Genomic DNA, 14,984 nt, shown 5'->3' with positions numbered 1-14,984 from the left:
GCGTGGTACATGAGTCACGCTTTGTAATGTTGGGTGTAGTGGGAGGCACACATTGTTGAGCTTTACTCATCCATAGTGTGTATCTGTGTTGCTGACAGACAAGTGACAGTTTTCTAGCAGATGTCAGAAGAAACCGGACCCCAGTGCAGGCCATCATTTGTAGCTCTGATAGACAGACAGACAGACGAGGATCACTACTGAATATTTATTCACATTTTTAGAGTCTGTGAGACACACCTTAGAGATAAAAGATGTAAAACAAGATCTGAGGAATTGGATATTTCGGGTAAAGGAAGACCTCAAATCTTCTCCTACGTTTATGATGTAATTTCCGTGATTGATAGCATAGTGTGCAGTCTTTGGAAGGATGTGTTTTAGATAGAAATGTCTTAGACCTACCATTCACCCACCATTAAGTGATGAGTCGCAGCCCCTCAAGGCATAACTCACACTGCTCCTTTGTTATCAATGAGACACACTCTTCTTGTATTACTGTCTATAATAGGTGTGATGATTTTAAATTGTGCATCAAAGTAATTGCCATGGCACTGAAGGAGAAAAAGTGAGGAAGTGCTTGCGCAGTTAAAGACATGTGTTCCATTGTCTCTCCTTTCCCCTGAGGATGGTTTCAATTAAGATGCAGTGTGACGTTTTTGCCAACAGTAACGCTTATGTGTGAAGACCTTGTTTCATTACCAAACAAAGTATAGTGCTGATGAAAGGAGCAGATAGAAGTTCTGACTGAGTTTTAATGAGACAGAAGAAGAGAAAGCAAAACTTTTGACATGTCTGTCCTCTACTAAAAAAATTAATTGGGATATTGTATGAACAAAATGCACTTACACAAATGATTTTAAAATAAAAAAAAAACATTACAGAGGCCAAACCGAAACTCGCCACCAGTTTCCCAGTGTTTGTTTAATGCACTCATCCTTTTATGCATTTAGGCGTCTTGGCAAAAAACTGTGCTGATGACAGTAACAGCTACATGTCCCTACATGCAGTGTGTCAGATTGAGAGCTTTTTAAAGGGGAGGGCTTTCCTGTGCAGTTACAGAGGTAATCACATTTCAGGAGGACGGCCCGTTTGCAAGAGATTTATAGAAAGACTACTTAAAGAAATAGTTATAAGTATGGATGTAACAATGCAAAGACTGTACACACTGCACCAGATCTGCTCTGCCACCGTGTTGCTGCAGTTCATCCTAGGACAATGCATGTGACTGTGTGGAAGCCCTCAGCTCAGAGGGGGTGAAACAAGGGAACAGTGGGCAGGGAGGCCTGACAGGAGGCCTGCTGTCAGCACTAATGTGCATCACGGCAGTGCTCGCTAGTAACAGGTCCGTTCTGTGGGGAAACATGAGGATGAAATAATTCCAGCATCCGAGGAGAAGATAGAAATCACAGATTCTGATCTGATAACCCACTAATATTGGTGACCTACACCTTAAGAGACGGTCTCATTCATTGTAACCAAGGCTGAAACTGCAGAGCCTGCAGGCACCGCCGCTGTGTTTGTTTGCTGTGGAGTCATTCTAATGCAGATGCTCACTAGTGATTTTTAGGGGTCTTTTTTACACTCTTCGGGGGAATGTTGCATCCTGCTGGAGGGACAAAAGCTGTGTGTAGTTTGATAAAATCTTTTAAATGACTACAGCTGTTTTGATGCTATTCAAAAAAATTGAAATTGTGTTCTAATCAGTGATATGACTAAACTGCACCTATAATGAGGTCAACTATGAATTAAAAAATAAAATCTTAAAGCTTAACAACAACCATAGTAAATTTAAATATTTTGGTCATATGTTGAGCTTAAATGTTTCTGTTTTCATTTTTGTCAAACGTGGACACAAGTGAATAGAAAAACAAAACAATTATGGCTGAACAACTAATCAAAATGTTATTGAAACTGCAATATGGCCAAGTGCATCCAAATCACAGGAGCAGCGCTTTTTTTGATCAAGGTAAAATGTGTCACAACATAACATTATAAATGAAGCATTATGGTGCTACCGAGAAGCTCTGTCCTGCAAATTATATCCTCCAGATGAAATTGAACATGCTTATTAAGTATAAATATATTTCTAAAATATTTTTTCCACTTGAAAAGAAATGACAAAATGACCACTCCCTCTAATGGACATTTTGGCCAATCATATCACAAACACATCTGTCACAATATTCAAGATATGACTTTTTTCCTTATTGTGAAAAACTGAACAGTTGAGGGATAATTCTAAGAGCATTGCCAATAAAAAGTAATATTGTATGTGTATCGTGTTTAACTTGCTGCAGAAAATGAGTGACTCTGGAAAATATCAGACAAACCTATGTTTAAAAAAAAAAACTCAAAGACTCTTGAATTTCAAATGAATCTCAGACTCAGTTAAAGATCTTCAGGACTTCAGGACTGGACCTGAGGCCTAAACTGTAGGCTGCATTCAGCATAGTAAGTATAGATTGTGTTCAGACTTAATCTGTCTAAATTTAGGTGTGGCAGTCATAAAAAAACAATTTCAAAGAAAAGGTATTTATATCTCTGGACCCGTACTTTATGTCTGACAGGAGATAAAGGTGACAGTCATCCTTATTCATTTGTTTATCCCAGTTTTTATGATGAGAAAAACAGATCAGACAAATAATATTACAGGATTGATCCAAGATCTGGCAAATTTTTAAAAAAATTATTTAGCACCAGGAATATTATATCTTAACAGTTGGATTGTTTGCTCTTTTATTTATGTGTCTGTTGCCTCGATATCATTTTGTATTTGCCAGTTAATGAGCAACAAATGAGTTTCTGCTTACTTTGTCTCCTTTGTATCTCCTGTTTTCTATGTGTGACTTTCCATGTATCATTGAGAGGTCACAGTGACACAAAGAAAAGTCTGAGTGTCAAAAGAGGTCATACAGACAGCAGGACACTGGCTGTGGAACAAAGAGACTCCTTTACCTAATTTTGCCCCAGGAAAGAGGGGAAATATTTCTAACACCAACTTAGATTGTTTGCATTACGGGATGCTTTCAGTGACGATAAAATGTGTGTGCTGATCAACAACACAACGGCGGGTAGCGCTGGATAAACATTGCTGGGCTCGGGGTGAGAAAGGAGATTATATATTATCAGTGTCTTTCAGAAGCGACACCAGGATTATGAAAGAAACCAGGCTGTGAATCTGGAGGTGAACAATGCAGTCAGCTGCTCCTGACACGTCAAGACAAAAACAAGCCACCACAGCCTTTCCTCATTCGTTGATGCAGTTCCTATCAGGCTGTCTGTCTACTCAACACAGAATAATTCATTCAAGCAGTCAGTTCTTCAAAGATACTGCTTTATCTTGAATTGGAATTAACTGCTTTCAGCACAATGCCCAGTGCAACAAAGTATTTTTGTAAAGAAACAATCTGAGACGACGACTTTGCTGGATTTTAGGAGAGAAACTACATTTGCATAAAGTCAAACAATAGCACAAAGTTAATTAAATCAGCTGAAAGTAAACAATGTTTGCCCACTTGTTGCTGTCATTACCACCACAGAGGATGAATGCTAATTAAATAGCCGCAATAAATCAACAATAATATTTCCATGCAGCTAGAGATGCATTTGTAAGGTTAAGCACAAACGACCATCACCTCCAGATAAAAGCGTTTTTTTTTTCTATGATTGCCTACAGCATCTCTTGGCAATTTCATCATCCTGAGGGATCATACTACTGCTCCAGACTGATAGCCTTTCACAGGGCCTTTGTGGTCACAGAACAATAGGAAATGAGCGGGAGGCCTCAATGTGTCACATGTGGTGCCTTTGATTAACATACTAGACTTGTTTGTGTAACAGGATCTCGGGGTGAAGCAAAAAATACTCATAACTGAATCATGAGTGCTGCAGGGGGGAGAAAAACATGAACTTAGGGCAACACGTAGTTATTGGATAATGATGTTTTCTGTTTTAAACTCTGGCCCAAGAGCTGATGACAAGATTTCATTATATAAAATGATTAAATTGCTTTGGGAATATGAAACCATCTATGTCTAATCAGTTCATATGACACTGGTATCTTGTCCTGTGTTAAATAATCACAATAGTTATAAGCCTGCTTGCTGAACCAGCAGATCTGCTTGCGTTTTCACGATTGGTCCAACCTGTTTGGTAACAGCAAAGAATAGAAAGCAACTTTTAATATATAGGTGAAACAGTAGAGCATTTAAGGCCACAACCCTGTCCTGATGTGAGATTTGGCAAATGGAATCTCCCAGTCTTTGTTCACTGCTCCTTAACTGGGAGTGGTTACTGATAAAGTTTTTTTTTTCTTCTTGCAGACATTGGGGGAGGGAGTGTGTGTCTCACAGTGAATGTACTCTGGGGAGAGAATGAATATCTTCATTGATTGTATAATGCATAGCTTTAAGTTACCATCAGTGTCTCTTTGGATGGTTTGGAGGGTGGAGGAGGGGCTGTTTCGCAATCCTGTGGCTGCAACTGTAGGTGAATTATCTCAAACGCTCATCTTATAGGCTATTATACTACCCAATAGTGACATAAATTTAATCATTTTTATTTTAATGTGATTTCACAGATTTGATTATATTTCCTTTAATGATAGGCTTTAAGAAGAATCCCATGTTTCTTTAACATCAAACATTTACAGACACCTCCATATACGCACTATGATAATGTGTATATTTAGATGGCTGCACGTTGAATTGGCTATTTTTTGCCATGGTTGGCGTGGTGAAATAGGAAGAACCTGAAATTTCTCATGACTCAACAACCTGCTTCTGCAAAAAACCTCATGTAACTGTGAAAAGTTTGAGGCTCCCCTCCCCCATCTCCACATGGTAGCTGATGCATGACGTGAGAACGTGGAAGTAGAAGGGCAACACTTTTTTTTAGGTGAGTTCAATGCAGCACATTGCTCATCCAGCGGTTTTGTTCTGCTGCCCCTGTAGTCTCACTCTCTGTGTCAGCTTTATAAACCGGCCAGTGAAGTAAACACAGCAGAGAAAAAAACTTAACACACTGATCCACTGTATATAAATAGAACTGTAACCTGGTGTTTTTTTAAAAAAATACAAATCGATCCCGCATGATAGTGATGAAGCTGCCAGGCCTGTCTGATCTAAGTACGCAGACAGCTCTTTGGGAGACTCAAAAGCCTATCGATCACTGACAATAATCCACTTTACGTTTCACTGCTGTTGATTAGTTGAGGATGTGTGACCACGTGACCGCCCTTCGGGTTTTTTGGGGGGGCGTCGTGAACGCGCACCATCTTCCCCTCGGGAGAGTCGTGGTGGTGGGAGCGCGCCTGAGGACTCAACAGCTGCACAGTGAGACTGAAGTTGAACAAATATGATTCAAACAATTGAATAAGGTGAGCCGCTGTACGCCGCAGACGCGTTAGTGTGGAGCCGAGAAGCAGCTCACACACACACCGAGCTCAGCCAGCTCAGTCCTGACACTATCAGGACGGAAACTCTTGACTTGGTAGGTATTGTTTGGTGAGTTTCTACAGTTTGGTCGAGACAACAGAGGGGCAGTTTGCTAACATTAATGTCGTTAAAAGTGACTTCGCTCGGAGCAGTCCGGGGCCGACACTCACTCGGAGACGTTAGCGTATTGTTGTGCTACTTTACTTTTAAACAGAACTGCCGTTAAACAATACAAAGCTGCGGCGTAAAGGTATTTAGCCATTCGTGGTCGTGAGAAATAACGTTATCGTCGAGTTTGCAATTGATTTGACTCCGGTTTTGTGTTGTTTTTAACGTAAAAACAGCGTTCACGTGAGTGATATTGATCTGATCGACTTGAAAACGAGAAGGGAATTCCTCGTGTTCGGCTTATGATGCACATATAGAGATGTAATAGCCATCGTGTTGGATAATTAGGAGTTAGGTGGTTATTCAGAGCATCCCCTCACGTTAATGGAGAGCTTGAATAACAAGGTGGCTAACGTTAACGCTGCCTCACAAAGCATGCGTGGACTTTAAGGTCATTAACGGTATGAACAGCTGCCTGTGCTCACCTGGATTCACTGCTACCAGGTTAAATAATCACACAGAATGATATAAAGTGAAATAGAGAGCCAGTAGTTATGTTACAGATGCAAATATACAGTGAATCATTGAGAAGAACAGGCCTCATCTGCTCATCAGCTCCATTGTCCAGTTGTCACACTACAAACATAACGTGGTAGAATCATGATTTAGGATGCATTTAAAATAGGTTTATGCTCATCGTCAAATGTTAATTGACGTTGTTTGTATGGCACAAAAACAACCTTTAAAAAAAGTATCTTCCTGTGATATACATGTGCTTTAAAAATACAGGAATTTTCACTAAATGACTTTAACAGTTCTACTTGGAAAGAATCATGTTCGAATAATTGGGATGCATCTAGTCAGAAAAAAGAAAAAAATATTGAACACAAAAATTTCAAAATTCGTTTTTACTTTTGAAAACTTTTTGGAGTTTGGCGAAGGCATCCAAAATAGCTGTACTCCCTTGAACACCAAGGTGGCTAATGCCATCAATGGCATAAAGAGCTGCCTGTGCTTACCTGGATTAAATGCTATCTGTGAAACTAATCATAGCTAACACTGAATAGTAAAATGGAGAGTCAATAGGTTATGGCACAAACAAATATTTTGTAGTTTGTTGAAGAGAGCAAGCCTCATCTGCTCCTCAGCTCCATTGTCCAGTTGTCACGCTACATACAGATGACATGTGATTGATTCATGTTTTAGATGCATTTAAATAGGTTATGTTTATTGCCAAATGTTAATATAAGTTGTTTGAAGGCCACCCCCCCAGTTTTTTACTTATACATACTTATTCATTTTCCTGTGCTATACATGTGATAAAAAAAATTACTGGAATTTTCAGAGTGACTTTTGCAACACAACAGTTTCACCTTAACAACTTCTAAATGAGTTTTTACTTTTGAAAACTTTTTTGAGTTTGGCACAGGCATCCAAAGTGATTTCTTAAATAACAAGGTGGAGAGCTGCCTGTGGTCATCTGGATTTACTGCTACCAGGGTAAATAATCATACATAATCATAAATAGTGAAGTAGAGAGCCAGTAGTTATGTTACAAATGCAAATATATTGCATATAATTGAAGAGAACAGACCTCATCGTCTCATCAGCTCCATTATCACACTATATATTGATGACATGAGGTAGATTAATGTTTTAGGATGCATTTAAAGTAGGTTATGTTCATTGTCAAATATCATTAAAAGTCGTGTTTTACGCTTTATTCTTTTAAAATTAATCTTCCTGTGATATACATTAAATTTAATAATACAGAAATTTTCACTAGATGACGTTAACAACTCTGTTTGGAAAGAATCATATTAGAATAATTGGAGTGCATCTGCACAGAAAAAAGAGAAAAGAACGTGATGAACAAAAAACTTAGAAGTGATTTTTTTTACTTTCCAAAACTTTTTTTTGAGTTGGGACGCTTTCTCAAATGGTGTAACACTGATAAAGGCATCCAGAATAGCTGTGTTCCCTTGAATAACAAGCTGGCTAATGGTACAAGTATACATATATAGGTAATTGTTGAGAAGAATAGGTTTCATTTCCTGGAAACTAGAACTAGGACTTCCTCTCTCATTATCTCCATTGGTCCAGTTTTAACACTTATACATTGTTGACTTAATTCTTATTTTAAGATGTATTTAAAATAGGATTATGTTCTTCATTTTCCAGAATCACCTTGATTAAAGTTGTTTGTACGCCCTCACAATATGGAAAAAAATACATTGCAGTATTTTATTTTTCTGCGATATACATTGCATTGTAAAAAAGAACACCCACACAACTCTATTTGGTAAGAATTACTCATTCTAGAATAAATAAGGAGGCATTGTATTGAAGTGCATCTGCACAGAAAGAAAAAAAAAACTTTAAAATTAGTTTTTACCTAGAAAACTTTTAGAAATTTTGAACCTTTCTCATATGGTGTAACAGTGACTAAGGCATCTAACTGAAATAGCCTTTGTCTCCATATCTAGCTTTGCACTCATCATACAGAGCTTTGTAGTGCTGATTTAAATGGTCAAACAAATTAGTCATGTGGCCTCAGGTTGTGGCGGCACATTTTTTTTGGTCATCATCCTTTCTGTAGCCAGTGTATATTAAATATATTATATATTGATCTTTTAATGTACATTAAAGTTTTAGGCTACACTTAAACAACACTACACTTACTTTTTTTTGCTGATTTATTTGTTTGTTGTATTGTTGAAATATTGATTAGTTATTTGCTCTATAAAATTATGGCATTACAATATATCGTCTCAGTATTGACATTGAAATGTGCGCAATAATTAGTTCAAACGCATCGTGCCACAACAGTTTTTACTGTTTGAAACAAAGAAAAACTCGTGGTTGACATTTCCTGGATGTAATCTAGAAGAGAAGTCTGTCTGATAGAACAGTTGTTCCAATTTAGGGGTTTGTTTTTCTCTTAACTTTACAAGAGACTGAGCTTGTAGACACACAGGTAGGCTGACCACTTAAATCAAAACCACAAAGCTCTGTATGAGGAGTGTCAAAGCAGAGCTGAATGTCAACCAAAACCAAAAACCCCCATATTTGGATGCCTTTGTGAGTGCTACACCAAATGAGAAAGGCTCCAAAACGCCTTTTTTAAAAAAAAAAAAAAATGGAGACGCACTCCCCTATAAATAACCTATCGCAATGTCAGTTTTGTCCAGTGTCCAACACTCAAGATGTTGATTTATATTTCCAAAAGCCCAAGATGATGTAATCCAATGGCTTCTTTTGTCCGCAGCCAAAAAATACTCAGTGTACTTTCAGAGAGGAGGAAAGAAACCAGAAAATAGTGAAATTTAAGAAGCTGGAATTTGAATATCTCAACTTTATTTGCTTAAGGTACACAAACCAGTTAATCGATTATGAAAGTGTCTCATGATTAATTTAATAGTTGTCAAATGATTGTAGCTCTAATTTTTAAAAAAAGCATTGATACTGTGATGTTACAATGAATAGTCGTATGTTTTTGTCACTCTCTTCTTTTCCATTTGCATAAGCCTGAGGCCTTTAAACTTGCAGATCCAGTCACTCCACTCTGGAGCCATTCAAACTATAAGCATGATTTAAACATTATATGAGTTCATGATACGCGGTGAAAGTATTGCTATGACAAAACCACAGGGAGGTTGCCTCAGTGCTAGTCAAACAAGAGATTACATACCGGGGGCGTAGTGTATAAATGTGCAATCTGTAAGCCAACAAGGATTATTGGATAGTCTAACTACTTAGATGAAGCATTTTCGATTTTTAAGGTGTGTGAATGTTGGTTTTTAAAAAAAAAAAAAAAAAAAAAATAGCCGATAGATGGCATTTCAAGACTAATTTATAGATATGATTAGGATATAAACAGTCACAAAAAACATGCTATTAAAGGCTACATGTTGGTATTTGAATATTGCTTCTAACTGCAGTCTGTAGTGGCAAATGTCAGTTACTTATTGTCCAAAGCAAAGTAGTTTACAAAAGACGCTATCAAATCTGTAGAATGTCCCAACATTTATGCACTACCCCCTTTGCTGCTGTAACTCTGCACATTACCCTGCTTTCATTTGGATTATTAAATTATTTTCTTGTCTTTTGACAGTTTGAGCCTACACTGTGTATTAATACCGATCGTATTAAGTCTGATTTCAGCACACCAGAATCTGTACTTGAGTCATTTCAAATGTAGGTTATACATACTGTATACTACGCTATACATACCAAGAAATACAAAAAAAATAAAAAATACCTGAGCAGAAAAAAAGCACTGTTTAAGGTTTTGTCAGTGGGCCGCACAGAGGAAATGAGTTGTCTGTGTAGTTGATTGCTTAAAAAGATACATTTCCTGTTTCGCTATAAAGAGAACACAATTTTCTCTGTGGTGTATTTTAAACTGATTTTATCTTTTGTCAGGTGTATTAGCTGCTTGATCTTGTTTTGATATTGATCAAAGCCTAAAACACTCTCCACGTTCATTCCAGGTTCCTAATAATCTGGACAGCAACATCAGAGGAAAATGCCGACTCACTCGTTGCTGCCGTTTGTGGACAGCCCAGATGGACTTGCCCAAGATATTCTTATTAGTAACAATGCAAGCATCCCAGGGCCCGGCTCTAGCATGACACCACACACCGCCTACTCAGAAAAGGCTGTTTCGCAATCTGGAGGAAGTGTACCACTGTCTTGTATGTTCTGCGATCACACTTTCACTCATCAGGATGAGCTAGGCCCCCACGTGTTAACACAGCACCCCGCCACGTTCTTTGAACCGACTGTGCTGCGGGTTGAAGCAGAGTTCAGGATCCCAGGAGAGAGGCCCCGATCCAAACCGAGCAGCCTCCCCACTGAAAAAGAGGAGGTTCATAGCTGTATTGTGTGTGGACAGATATCACAAGATGCCAGTGAGTTGGAGGCCCACATGAGGAAGCACAAGGACTACTTTACTTACTGTTGCAACGTTTGCGGACGGCGCTTTAGAGAACCGTGGTTCCTCAAGAACCACATGAAGATGCACGTAAAACCAGGAGCAAAGAGCAAGGCCCAGCAGGACCAGGATACCCCAGTCACAGTCAATGGCATCATCCAGGAACCTGCTTCAGAGCCTGTGGTCACTGTTTACAACATGTGCATGGTTTGTGGGTTTTTCTTTCCAGACCATGACAGTTTGGTTGAACATAGTAAAGTTCATAATCGAGAGGTGGAGCCTGACAAAGACAAGGAGAAGTTGGGTGGCACTACTGAATCCCTATCTAAACAGGATGCATTTCTTCATGGTCTTAACCTTTTGCCTTGCTCTCCTGGAAATAGTCTGCAAGATGTGAGATCATCAAAATGGATTCCACAGCTAGATCCCTTTACCACATATCAGGCCTGGCAACTTGCTACAAAGGGCAAGGTAGCTGTTGGGCCAAACAATACTAAAGATCTCAGCCAGGATGTCAACACAGACAATGAAGACTGTGGCTCTGTCAAGGAGGAAATTAATATTTGGTCTGAGGGTGACAGAACTGTGAAAGAGGGCCTTGGCAGAGAGCTCCGGTCTCAGCAGCAGTCTGCTGCAGAAAGTCCAAACCCACAGCGAAGGTCTCTAATTCAAAAAGATAAGTACAAAGAGAGGCCAACCAGCTGTGAGGAATGTCAGAGAACCTTCAGGACATACCACCAGTTAGTTCTCCACTCCAGGGTCCACAAGCGTGAGAGAGGTGGTGAGGAAAGTCCAACTTCTAGTGCTGATGGAAAACTGTCAAGAACAGGCTCTCTGGAGCATGCAGAGGAGGGCTGTGAGGAGGGCTTTGAGGAAAACTTGGGATCAGGTAAGTGGGTATCTGTACATACACATACTTTCTCAGTTGTGATGTAGGAATTTCACAAAGAACCCCAAGTGCTCCCTCTGCTGATGAGAGGAATAATGGCACTTGTCTTTTGTGAGTTTTGTCTGTTTTATTTCTTTCTATCTTCTATGTATTTATGTATCTGTATCTGTTTTCAAAGGTGAAGATGGTTTTGATCGATCAAAAGTCAGATCAAAAGAATGCAGCTACTGTGGCAAATCATTCAGATCAAGCTATTACCTCACAGTTCATTTGAGGACTCACACAGGTATATTCCACATATTTGTTTTGAATGATTACTGTACATGAAACTGTATATATTGTTTCACAGTACAGTAGATCTATAACCCTTACTTATATGTTTTAATTCATTCGTAACGGTTTCTTTCAGGTGAGAAACCATTCAAGTGTGCTTACTGCGACTATGCTGCTGCCCAGAAGACTTCACTGAAGTATCACCTGGATCGACGTCACAAGGACAAACCTTGTGTGGATATCTCCAGTCGATCTGTGCCTTTAGTGCCCTCCCCTAATGATAGAAAACATGAAAATAACATGGAAAATCCTACTGCAAGCAGAGCCAAACTCTGGATTCCTAAAGCCAAATTGTATACCAATGGAACACCAGAGGACAGATTTGATAATGTAGATGGTAAGCTTGGCAAACCAGTCGTCCAAGGTAATGCTGACAGTGAGAAATTAATTGCTAAGTCTGCTTACTCCCCGACTGATGATGTGCTCATAAAGTGCCCTGTACCTGTTAACCTGAAGAAGGAAAGGGATGAGATAAAGGAAGAGAACTCTGAGGCCCCATTAAATCTGTCCTTAAAAGTGTCTCTCTCCATTCCTGCCAGTGCAGAACCCAGAAATGCATTGATTCCAATTGCCTGTTCATTTTGTGCATATAAAACCATGTACCCAGAGGTTCTAATAATGCACAAAAAGCTGATTCATAAAGACAAGTCAGACAGTACCAACAAGAGTGGATTTGGAGGCAATATAAAACAGAAACGTTACACAGGCTGCCCGCCTGCGCTCGATGGGAAGGATGTCACCCCGCTTATGATGACTGATAGGCGCCACCCTCGTCGTACCAAGTCACCACCACCACCTCCACCCACAAAACCACAAGAAAATACACCTGTTAACCCTCCTCATGGCCCCAAGCAGACTCCTAGCCACGTAACCCCACGTGACATAGTCCAGGAGACCCTGCATTACAGACACAACACCGATTCACAATCCCCCAGGTATACAGAGCTCATGAGAAAAACCAACGCAGGCAACAAGTACATCATTGACAGAACCGGCCTTCCGGACAGAGTAGGGATTGGTGAGAGGAGTTACCCAGCAAGAAGCGGTGCCATTTGGCACTCAGATGCTGCCAGGCTTTGCCTGTCCAGCCGATTTGGGAGCCTCCCCCAGATGGATTTTGGTGAACCATCCGGCAAGAGAATAAAGTACTCTGTTCCTGCAAGGAGGGAGGCTGAGGCTGGTGAGAAGGCTGATTTTCGCGGAGTATCAGGGGATGGACCGAACAAACTGCTTCATACAGGGAGAAGTGTGAAAACCACATCACAGGGGCCGGGTCCATCCACAGCTTCAGAGGCTTTGGGTCCTGTAAAGAATACACCTACATCTATTGGAAGTTTGGACACTGAGTGGAGCATGATGAACCTTCTGCACTCCTACACGCCTAGTGACTTGGCATCTTTCTATCACAGCACACGAGCAAGCCCCAGTCATGGAGGACTGGCCAACCCAAGAGCAGGTATGTATTAGGGCAGCTGCTTCAGCTTACTATTTGGTCATTTTTTCACATCAGAGTATTCTATATTTGCATATTCTAGCAATTTGTAGAGTTAATGGTAAAGATTTTTTCTCAGGGGGCAGAATTGTGCTGTACCAACACTTACCCAGTCTACCCACCCTGCAGAGGAGAGACCCCTCACGCTCATTCCCTAATCAGCGCTATGGCACCACTGACAAAAGTACCTAACGTAAAAAGCACCAAGGTAAAAGGATCAAATATTTTGAAATACCCACAGCAAGGTTTCCTTTTTTGATTTTCAAACTCTCAGTAGAATTTTTGAAAACTAATTTTACCTTGCTCTTCATATGTATTGATCAAGTCGTATATGAAAATGTAAGAAGCCTTTCCCTGTGTTTCTAGATTTAAACTGTGCTGCTACCTTATTTTGGAGAACTTCTTGGGAAAATATGTTTAACGTACAGAATTAACAGGAGAGATGGTTTGTGCTCAAAAGTGTGTCAGCGCTCCCCTAATTTAATATTGTTTCAGTAGAGGAAGATTTGTGTTGTAGAGACATTTCAGGGCTCAGGATTTCCATGTACATTGATATTCTTTTTTGTGAAAGGAAAAGGGCAGATCGTCTCTCTTTGAAATCTAATTCCACTGGTGTGCACTGTGATGTTTCTTTCCACTCGTTGCTTAGTCTGTGTTTAACCCACACTAATGTTCAGATATCTATGCCAGTAACAGTACAATTTGTATGTGGGATAACACCAATATATCTGTCAGTTTTCAGTACATAAAAATGTGTTACGCTAAAACCTAAGAAAAATATGTGTGAAAGTGCTGCTCTGTCCATTCACCGGTGATGTCCAGGCAGTAATTACGTACTACTCTGTATCTTTATGTTTTTTTTTTCTTTTCCAAAACACTGGCGGGTGGGGAGTTTCTGTCAAATAACTTGATGGCTTCGGCCCAGTACTTTACAAACAGGCCACAGTAACAATTCCTTCTGGGTGTGTTGAAGTGTTCTACCTCATGTTGTGCTCTCGACACTTCTTTTTGTAAAGCTGCTGCAGCTATCACGTCAGCTGAGCCTGTACACCTAGTTGTCTATCAACTAGACACAGATGTTTTGAGTCGTACTCGTGTAGGTGCATTGACATGTGCTGGAATGTCGCCGCATTTGTCAAACAACACATAAAACACAAGCTCATCCGACGACAGAACAGCTACTACTGATTAACTGTAACACAATTTGGGTTGTGGATTTATTTCATATGCTTGTTATTTACAGTCCCAGTTTTAAGCACAGTTTTATTATTTGTCCTTTTCAACAGGCAAATGGCTATCATCTGCTTTAGTGAGGCCTCATATCTATCAGCTGTAAAATGTACCAGATTTCATGCAGCTGTGTCGGTGTGTGAAACGGTCATGCTGCGTTATTTTATTGCTGCACATTTAGTCACTGTTCAGGAGTTTGCTTTAACTATGCAGAGTCTTGTAAGTGTTATTTTGTTTAAAGTGGCAGCAGTCGGTGTCAGCTGGTCATCAAGTGGCATTTCTAGGTGTCATGACTGTGCAGTTTTTGGTTAAAAAGATAAAAAAGCAGCTATGCTGATTAATGGTTCGGTTAACTGTACACTGTGAACAAGAGAGTCTCAGGTTAACTCATTTACATGTGATGTAGTCTGTTGTGTAACTTAGTGTTTTGCCAATTTGAAAGGGCTAGATTAAGTTATTTGTTTTTGTGGGGGGTTCACATTACATGTGTCCTTAAGTAAAAATTAAAATATTATTTTGAGATTTGTATGACACATTTCAACAATAAAAACAGACGAGAAACCC

At 39.7% G+C, this 14,984-nt stretch overlaps 1 protein-coding gene across 2 annotated transcripts; it reads left to right on the top strand.

The window, feature by feature from the left end:
* Positions 1-5,276: 5,276 nt before the first annotated feature.
* Positions 5,277-14,984, top strand: znf217 (zinc finger protein 217). 2 transcript variants are annotated; one of them, XM_023266725.3, is made up of 5 exons: positions 5,277-5,487; positions 10,034-11,365; positions 11,544-11,651; positions 11,775-13,154; positions 13,270-14,984. In XM_023266725.3, the coding sequence occupies exons 2-5, from the start codon at positions 10,069-10,071 to the stop codon at positions 13,380-13,382; spliced, it is 2,898 nt and encodes a 965-aa protein (XP_023122493.2). In that variant the 5' UTR covers positions 5,277-5,487; positions 10,034-10,068; the 3' UTR covers positions 13,383-14,984. The 2 variants fall into 2 exon arrangements, with proteins under 2 accessions (XP_023122493.2, XP_054869237.1); XM_055013262.1 differs by having other exon boundaries at positions 5,291-5,374.

The sequence above is a fragment of the Amphiprion ocellaris genome, chromosome 8, assembly GCF_022539595.1.
Source record: "Amphiprion ocellaris isolate individual 3 ecotype Okinawa chromosome 8, ASM2253959v1, whole genome shotgun sequence".
NCBI classification, from domain to species: Eukaryota; Metazoa; Chordata; class Actinopteri; family Pomacentridae; genus Amphiprion; species Amphiprion ocellaris.
Note: the sequence above shows the minus strand (reverse complement) of the source record. Positions and strands in the feature narration are given on the sequence as shown.

Coding starts and splice junctions, on each gene's coding strand:
- znf217 (XM_023266725.3), top strand. CDS start 10,069: ATGCCGACTCACTCGTTGCTGCCGTTTGTGGACAGCCCAGATGGACTT. Junction 11,366..11,543: donor TGAGGAAAACTTGGGATCAG/GTAAGTGGGTAT, acceptor CTGTTTTCAAAG/GTGAAGATGGTTTTGATCGA. Junction 13,155..13,269: donor ACTGGCCAACCCAAGAGCAG/GTATGTATTAGG, acceptor ATTTTTTCTCAG/GGGGCAGAATTGTGCTGTAC.